The sequence below is a fragment of the Gracilinanus agilis genome, chromosome 1 (assembly GCF_016433145.1).
Source record: "Gracilinanus agilis isolate LMUSP501 chromosome 1, AgileGrace, whole genome shotgun sequence".
Taxonomy (NCBI): domain Eukaryota; kingdom Metazoa; phylum Chordata; class Mammalia; order Didelphimorphia; family Didelphidae; genus Gracilinanus; species Gracilinanus agilis.
The window spans coordinates 126,014,998-126,024,770 of NC_058130.1; the positions used below are offsets into that span (position 1 = coordinate 126,014,998).

The following is a 9,773-nucleotide window of genomic DNA, read 5'->3' on the forward strand; positions in this document are numbered from 1 at the left end:
CCCTGGGAAATCAGAAACGTGGGGTTGGGCTACTCTCTTTCTGCCTTCCCCAAACGTCAACACGAGCGTAAAAATGGGTATGTGCGTGTCTGTGTGTAAGAGTGTGTTACGCATTTTCTTGCTCAACACCACACACTCCTCGGAGGTGACTAATAGAGAGATGGCTTCGCAACGCCTCCTCCCTACCCCACCCCCAGGGTCCAAGATCTTCTCCCACTCACCGCCACCCCCTCCTCTCCGCCTAGGTTTGGGGGCCGCCCGGCTTTGCCCAGCCCCTGCACCCCCGGGACGCGCGTAGCCTCAACCATGCCCATTCCCTTGGAGAGGTCTAAGCCCGACGGCGGCGCCGCGCAATCCCCTTGCAGCCCCCCACTCCCCAGTGACCTCGGAGGCCGGGGTTCTCATCTTTGGCCCGGATCTTGCGGATCTTCACGGGGCGCCCGCTGAGGGTGGACAAAACGAGGCGCTGGCGGAAGAAGTTGCAGCCCCCGTAGCTGAGCGAGTGCGCCTGGGTCGCCATGTGCGCGCGCCCCTTCCCCGGATCCAGCTGCCGGCACAGCTGGGGGAGCCGCGGCCACCGCTACTGACAACGCCCGACGCGCACGGCGGGCTCCCGGCGCTGGCGCGGTGGAGGGCTGGCCGAGGGGGGAGGAAATCTGGCGGCGGTGGCGGCTGGGGAGGCTCCGAGATCTCAGCTCCCGCAGCCCCCAGCGCGTCCACGTGGTTTGGAACAGGAAGATGGAGAGACGAGACAGAAGGGTCAGAGGGGAGAAGAGGGAGGAGTTTCCCCAGCTTTCCTCTTTCTTCTCCGCCTCCGCTCCCGCCCGCCGCTCCGCCCCCCGGCTTCTCTGTCTCTGCAACTCCAGGCTGGCGAGAGCCGCGGTCACCTTCGAAGAGGCAGCAGAGCGGGCATTGGCCGGAGAGGCCGGAGGAAAAGCCTGGAGCCGGAGCCCGAGCCGAGGAGCATTCTCCTGCCTGCTCTTCGGGGCCAAGAAGGGCATCCCGGCACCTAGTGACCCCCGCGGATAACCACAGGATCTTAGAATCCAGAACTGAAGACCTTCGATATCATCTAATCTGGACACTTTAGCGTAACACAAGGCCCAGGATTACAGATTAGGGAAAATTGGGAGGTTAGCCGTGAAACGCACATATCCATTTTTACATTAGGGGAAACTTTTGAGCCTGTTCACTAGTTCCAGTTTTCCATTGCTCGAGCTGATCAAATAATTGGTCAATGGGTAAGGCAAAGAGTTAGGGAGAAATGGAAAGAATATTGATCCGAGGTCGAAGGACCTGAATTCTCTGACCCTCACGTGGGATAGGAAGCAAAGAGACCCCTTTAACCTCTTCGAGTCTGTGCCCTCCTAGATAAAATGAGAAGGAAAGGAGGTCTTGGTGATCCCTAAGGCTCCCTTTGGTTCCAGACACACTACCGGACTTGGTTGCAGTCAGGAAAACCTGGGATCGAATTTTATCTCTGATGACCACCGTTAAATTACAATTAAATTCATCTGTGCCTCATTCAGCTGTAAATGAGGATAGGATATAATACTATTCAATCGTTTGGGGAGTTTTTTTTTTTCAACATGTCCAACTCTTCTGCTCCCATTTGGATTTTCTTGGCAAAGATACTGAGTATGGTTTGTCATTTCCCTTTCTAGTTTATTTTAAAGTTGAGGAAACTGAGACAAAGTTAAGTGACTTGCCCAGGATCACACAGCTAGACAGTATCTGAGGTCAGATTTGAACCCAGGAGGAAGACCTGACCCTGGACCCAGCACTTGGCTGCCCTAATAATATTAATACCTACCTTACTTGCAAAGGTGCTGTGAGGCTCAAGACAGAAGATATCTGCAAAGTGCTTTCCAAGCTTTAAAGTTCAGTATAAATGTCAGCAATTATTATTATGAAATATACACAAATAATCAGTTCTGACTGCCTATGAAGCAAGTTTAGTAAGACTTATCCAAAATCCAGCATTATCCATTCATTCATGGTAAAACCTTAACTTCTACAGGAAGCCTTTCCCAGCCCAATCTCTGTTGATTATTCCCAGTTTATCCTGTCTATATAGCTTGTTTGTACATAGTTGTTTTGGTGTTGTCTCACTCATTAGATTGTAAGCCCCTTGAGGGAAGAGACTGCCTTTTACCTTTCAGTTTATCTCTAGCTCTTAGCATCATAGCTGGCACATAATGAACCTTTAATAAATGTTTACTGACCTGACTTCTATTCATTTAACAGACAGGCAGCATGGTATGGTGAATTTGGACTCAGAAGACCTAGATTTAATATCTGTTCAAGCAATTTAACACATATAATCTTGACAAATCAGTTAACTTCTCTGGGGCTTAGTTTCCTCATTTGTAAAATGGAAGTATTGGACCCTTAAGATCTATTCAGCTCTAGCTCTAAATACTCACTGTGAGGGCTTACATGTTCAGCCATCAGCCATTTTCCTTAACTTCACAGCCATTGATCACTCTTCCTGGATACTGCCTTCTCTCTAGGTTTTTGGATCCCCCACCCTGTCCAGGTTCTCACCCTTCTTTGTCTCCTTTGATAGATTCTTTTCTAGATCACTCCCTTTAAAGGCAGTTCTCCCCAGGATCCTATCCTGAGCCCTCTCCTCTTCTCTTTCTCTAACTACTTCACTTGGTGATCTTTTCAGTCCCCATGGAGATTTAATTATCATCTCTATGATGATGATTCTCAAATCTACCTATCTGGCTCCATATTGTCTGATGATCTCCAATTGTGCATGTCCAATTGCCTTTTTAGATATCTAGACATAGATTGAATTAGGTGTCCAATAGACACCTTAAACTCAATATGTCCAAAACTGAACTTAATTTTCCTTCCCCCTAAATGATTTCCATCTCCTACTTTCCCTTTTACTGCCAAGGGCAATACCATCTTCCACCCCTCAATCTCTCTCACCCTCCATAGCCAAGCTGTTGCCAAGGCCTGTTGATTTCCCCTTTACAACATCTCTTGAATATACCACTACTTTGGAACAAGCCCTGATCACCAACCAGTCACCTCTATTGTTCCTGTTGCCTGCTAAAGGCTCTGTCTTAAGTCTCTCCCCATGCCAATCTACCCTCCATTTAGCCACAAAAGGGAATTTCCTAAAGCCCAGGTGGGATTATGTCACACACACCCCCTTCTCCCCTCAATAAATTCCAGGGGCTCCCTATCGCTTCCAGGATTGAATATATAATCCTCTGTTTGGCATTCAAAGCCCTTTATAATCTAGCTCCACCTCACCTCTTTGGTCTTCTTAGACCTCACTCTTTGACATGTACACCTCAATCCAGTGACTCTGACCACCTGGAAGTCCTACCAACTAGACACTTCATTGTTCTACTTCAGAACTATTCTCTGGCTGTCTTGCTTTGCCATGCCTTAAGTATTCTTTCTCTGCTCTGACTACTGGCCTTCCTGACTTCATTTAAGTCTTAACTAAAATCATATCTTCCACTGAAAACCTTCCCCATCCCGATTAATTCCAATGCTTTCCCTCTATTAATTATTTTCCATTTATCCTATATATAGTTTGCTTTGTATATATTTATTTTTAGGTTTTCTTTCTCATTAATTTGTAAACTTCTTAAGGGCAGGGACTCTTGCCTCTTTTTGTATCATCATTGCTTAACATGGTGCCTGGCACATGGTAGGTGCTTAATAAAAGTTTATTTATAATTGACCTATTAATAGAAACTTTGCTTGGAGCTGTAGGAGTTGTACAGTTGCTTACAGTACAGACCCCTCTATGGGCCTCAGTTTCCCTATCTATAAAATGAAGGAGTTTTACTAGATAACCTCAAAGGTCCCTTCCAGCTCTAATCCTACAAAATACACTCAATCATCACGTGGAAAAATGTACAGTCTCACTAGCAATTTAAATTAATGCAAATTGAAACAATTTTCAAGTATCATAAGCCTATTTAACTAGCAAAAAAATAAATTAATAAAGGCTGTCCCAAAAGTCTTACCAATTTAAAGCTATTCAAGCTATTAAAGCCTTAATTAAATTTATTTAACAACTATTAATTAATTTAATAATTATTAACTTCAATTAATAATAAATAGATTTAATTAAAGCTTTAAATCTTTTGGGACCCCCGTATATGACAAAATGGGGCAGCGACCCTTTGAGTACAAGACTGACCTTTAAGTCAAGAGACCTGTATGAAAGGCCTGCTTTGGATACTAGCTCCCTTTGGCAAATCACTTTACCACTCTGGGCCCAAGAGCAAGTCTCTCACACTAGAAGACACTGATGAGCTTTGAATCTACATGGGAGTTTCTCGGAGTACTATATACTGATCCAGATATACATAAAATATCATTATAAATTTGTTGAATGGAAAAAAATGATACATATGATAAAAGTTTTCATCAGGCCAGTCAATGGAGAAACCAGATGTATTTTTAATTGTTGGTGTTATGGTCAGTTCAGGTCTAGATATCTTAGACTTGGACTTTGAATCATGATTGCTTCCCATACTTTTCTGAGTTCTCTTGAAGCTAAAATGGTTTTGCCCTGACCCTTTCTGCATATAACATAAGGTACAAAATCATTCCTTTGACGTAGCTGTTCTATTGGGGATGTATGGCAGGGAGTATGTATACATTCTGGTGGCTTTGTATACTCTTTGCCTTCTTCCAGTGTTTTGCCCCTTTTGAGTTCCCACATGCCTCCACAGCAATGATTTCTAGGGAAGTTTGGCAGCAATAAAAGCCTGATTATATCTCACGGGTCTAATAACCATTCTTGAAATGAGAATGGAATCCTGGTAACATGAACAACAGGCAGCTTGTCATTCTCCTATACTTCTGACAAATAATTCAGTAAAACTTCATATCTGGTAACTATAGATTCTAAGATAAAAATAGCTATTTTAATGCATCTTGAGAAATTTATTGGGTGGTCAATAAACTTAATGGATTTCTTACTTAGGGGGAATTTCCTTCTACCATGAAGGAAAAAAAAAAAGATTGAGGACTTTGAACAAGAAGCAGGTTATGTTCCTGGCATTTATAAGATCCAAATATCTACCTTTGCTACCAGGAGAGTCCATAATAAGGTTCCTCACCTCATTTGCTGTACCCAAGGCTAAAGAGTTTGATAAATTTGCAGAATTATTGAAAGTGTACTTCTTACTAGCATTAACTTAACCTTTCCAAGTGTTGGGTTTCTTATCCATAAAATGAGAATAAAAACTCTTAGGTGGCTAATTTAGCTTTTCCTTTATGTTTTTAGATGCTATGCTATTTGGAACAAATGTGTTAAGTATTGATATTAGGGGTAGCTAGGTAGCACAACAGATAAAAGTACCAGACCTGGAATGGGGAGGATGTGGGTTCAAATCTGACCTTAGACATTTCCTAGGTGTATGACCCTGGGCAAGTCCCTTAACTCCATTTGCTTAAGTCTTGTCACTCTTCTGTCTTAGAACTGATGCTAAGAAAGAAGGCAAGGGTTAAAAAAAAAAAAAGTGAGAATTGAGTGTGGGGGGGGGGGGGGGGGGGGAGTTCAGGCCATTCACATTCACATTTATACTCACCTATAATGTATTTCCCTCCATTCTATTGCCTTATATATTCTTCTCTGTCTCTGCCCCTTCCATTCAATCCCTTTCTTTACAAATTAGAAGAGGGATGTAAGAAAGAAGAAAGATGTTCAACACCAATGCTCCACATACATTGTGCATCCATCTTCTTTGCCTCTCTTTTCTTCCCTTTACCAGACTCCAAAAGTTTTGACTCCCGTTTTTTTTTAAACATCTCTTAATAATCTATCTTCAGATATTAGAGTTTGTTTTGCTTTTGATTAATCCCTCCCTGAAGTCACCCTCTTTTAAGGTCATTCTAACCCAGCTGGCAGTTAAGAATGATTTTTATATTTTTAAATAAAATTTTGTTTTTTTAATATGTTTTTAAAGTTGTAAGAAAGGATGAGCAGGTTAATTAAAAAAACAACTTGGAAGGACTTACATGGAGTAATGAAGAGTGAGTGAAATGAGTAGAATAAAGAGAACATTATTACAATTGTAGAATTAATATTTGGAGAATGATTTGTGAATATCCACCTCCAGAGAAAGAACTGAAAAACAGAAACGTGAAAGACATAATCTACATATACCTATTTTTTGGTTGACAATGCCTTCTGTGGTGCAGGAGGAAAAGGAGGAGAGGAGATTTGTGGGAATGAATTCTTTTAAATAAATACATTTTAAAAAATAAAATACTTTAAAAAACAAATTTCTTAAGTCAAGAGTCCTATGGCTGAAATTGTTCCTTGGTCCATAGTTGGCCAAGCCCTGTCTTTGAGGACTTTGAGGACCCTTCAAGTCAGATCTATATGCTTACCTAGACTAACTACTTCATAGATTGCTTCAGAGATGGAATGATCTAATTCTCAAATACCTTCTAGATACATGGTGATATACAACTTTTTGTAAACCTATAAAGTACTCGGGAAACAAAGAACTATATAAATGTGTGTTTATTATCACTAGACTTTCAGAAAGGAAACAGGGTGATATAGTCAAAACAAAGCACAGCACCTGGAATAAGGAGAGATTGGGGATTGATCTTGTCTCTAATAGCAACATTTTGCCACAGCTGCTGTGTGACCATAGACAAGTCATTTAATTTTAATTTCTCTGGACCTCAGATTCCTCATATATATAAAAATTAGGTAGATAAAGCATTTATTAAGTACTACTGCATGCTAAGTTATTCAGTCATTTCAGTTGTGTCCTCCTTGTGACCCCATTTGGGTTTTTTTGGCAAAGATACTGGAGTAGTTTGTCATTTTCTTCTCTAGCTCATTTTACAGATGAGGAAATGGAGGCAGAATTAAGTGGCTTGCCTAAGGTCACATAACTAGAAAGTATCTGAGGTTGGCTTTGAACTCAAGAAGATGAGTCTTCTTAATTTCAGGCTGGGCATTTCATCCTCTGCACCATCTAACCGCCCCATGTGCTAAGTCCTGGGAATACAAATACAGTTTAAGAAAGGAAGACAGTCCCTGCCCTCAAGAAGCTTATAGTCTAATGGGGGAAGACACCATATAAAGAGGAGATAGAAAGGAGCATGCAAGTAATATCTTGATATAGAGATGCCTGAAAGTGCTGTGGCCTGCATCTGGGCAAGAGAAGATAATTGCAATGATACCAATTGCTTATGATTTTTAGATAAGGGTCAACTGACATGACTTGAGTCAATTGCTTTGTAAAATGTAAGGCATTCCATAATTGAAAGCTATTCTTACTATAGAGAAGGGCAGGATATTGTAATAGAAGCTTTGGAGTAAGGAGAATTGGGTTCTCCTTTCTCTAATACTTTCTAGCTTTGTGACTGTTTCTTAACTTCTGGTAGCTATAATATCTCATTTACAAAATGAGGATAAATACATTTGCTCCAACTTCTTATAAAGAAAGTACATACTTTATAAAATCGCAGCAAGATATAATAGATGGAGCAATGACCTTGAACTTAGGAAGATACAGATTTAACTCCTGTGTTACATACACATACCCTAAGTCCTTCCCTTAATTTTCATTGACCTCAGTTTCCTTGTCTAAAAAATGAGGGAATTAGAATTAATGAACTCTAAGGTTTCTTCCAACCCTGAATCTATGATCCTTATCAAAACATGAGTTATTACGAAATCAGATGGTGGGAATCAAAATACTTATGAAGTCATTGTTACTTGTGGTGCAGAGATGTACCTTTCTTGGGAATTTGGGGATTTCTTTTATGACCTATTCTTAGGTTGTCTTATATGCAAAGTTCACATTGACACCCTCTCAAAATGTATATTCCCTGAACCCAATTTCTCATGGCCTAAGAGGAAAGCCAGAAAATCTGATAGGTCTTCTTCATTATATTGCACAGGAACTAAAATGGCAACTTGTAAAATTAGAATTGCTTAGGACAGTGTGAAGAGTGAGTCAAACTCTCTTTGTCTATCAATCAGCACTTTTAAGTTAATCAATGAAAAACTTAAGTACCCCTACTTAGTACTTTACCAGTCATTAAGTATGAGAGTTCACAAGTCACTTGCTAGAGTGGGTGACAGCTCCAGAGGCCACTGCATCCCCCTGGGCAGTGCTAGGCAAATTAAAAGACTGCAATTGGTTCCTGTAAAGTCAGGAAGGGGCAGGAAGGGACCTGGAAAAAAAGGACTATAAAAAGTCCTGAACTTCCTGTCCAAGGGACTTCTCCTTGAGGCTTCTCCTTTGGAGTTCTTCTTTGGAGTCTTTGCTCCTTGGATCTTCTTTGGAGGATGGCTCCTTGGGGCTTTTGGACTTCGACTTTGACTTGGAGCGTTGGGCCTTTGGCTACAGTTTTTGGCTTCAGAACTTTGACTTTAGACTTCGGAGCTTCTTGGAGTCGGGGAATTTCTTGTTGGGTTCACTGTTGCCTTGGTGAGCTTAGCTCATGAGGGTTTTTCTGCATTGGGACCTTGCCTGGATCCTGCTGGGTTTGCTTGCTGGTGAGTGACTAGGATTCCCACGTGGAGATTGGAACTCTGTCAGGGAGCAAGCTTCATTTCATTGGATCAGCATTTAGAGAAGGTTAGGCAGTCTCCATACCTCTTTCCCTTCCACATTTCCCTCTTTTTACTAATATTCCAATTTTTTAAAAATTGCTAAAAACTACTAATAGTTTTCCTGACTTAAGGGGTAATAATCATCAACCACTTTTTATAACTCCCTTATTTAGTCAAAATCCCAATTTAACCATTATAACAGGGAAGGGAACTTTTGCCAACAGAGTCAGTAAGATATAGGGAGTAGGTGTCCTAGAATATATTCAGGTTAGATTGATTTTTGTTAGCTGGAGAGGGTGACAGTAATCATTTAGTTGGAGAACCAGTGCTCCAAAAGGTAGAATCTGGAGGAATGATTACCAATGAAAGTCCACCCTTCAAAACCCATGAGGGTGAATGAATAGGAATTCCCATCATGTGGCCCCAGCTGGTTTGGATTAGGTGTCAAGTCCCATCATTGGATCATGTCCATAGTATCAAGGACAAAATGACTGATTATTGCAAAATCAGTTGCAATATTCAAATAAACTCAAAAGGTTATACTGATGATAATAGTTGACATTTATTTTATAGTTCAGGGCTTACAGAGCACTTTACATGGATTATCTCTTTTGATCCTCACAAGAACCCTGTGAGGAAGATAATACAGGGATTATTATTCCTATTTTTATAAGATCAGAGATTTATAGTATACAAGGTCCCTTTAGAGTTCCAATACAAAAAACATTTATTAAGTCTCTACTATATTTCAGGCATTGTGCCAAGTTCGGAGAAAATAATAAAAAGACAGTCTCTGCCCTCGAAGAGCTCACAATCTAATGGGGATAGAGAGGCAGCACATTAAAGGAGGCTGGAAAGTTGAGGGGATCCCGGGGAAAATGACCACAGCATATCTGGCATGGGGGTGTCATGTTCTGTGGGCTTGAAACCAGGCAGAAAAGCAGATGCAGAGTGAAGTAAGCTAAAGTCCTACCCTTTATAAAGAAAGCCAGGAAGAGTCTGGTATTCCACCCTTCATCCCTCCAATCAGAGAGGAAAGGAGCCTAAGGAAGGTGGAGTCAGATAAGGCTTGAGTTGACAACACGGTGATGAAATTAGAAGTGAGAAACTTAAGAAGTCCAAAATCCCTTCATTTTGCAGAGGAGGAAACAGATCCAGAGAAATTCAGGTGATTTGGCCAAGATCACACAAGCTAGCAAGT

General features: G+C 41.3%; 1 protein-coding gene across 1 annotated transcript in view; it reads right to left on the reverse strand.

Annotated features, from left to right (window-relative positions):
- The window catches only part of RCL1 (RNA terminal phosphate cyclase like 1), a 70,544-nt gene extending 69,896 nt beyond the window's left edge, over window positions 1-648 (reverse strand). The window contains exon 1 of the mRNA XM_044656671.1: window positions 385-648. Coding sequence (XP_044512606.1) covers window positions 385-520 — 136 coding nt within the window. The 5' untranslated portion in view covers window positions 521-648. The remainder of the gene's footprint in view (window positions 1-384) is intronic.
- Between the last annotated feature and the right edge of the window lie 9,125 nt (window positions 649-9,773).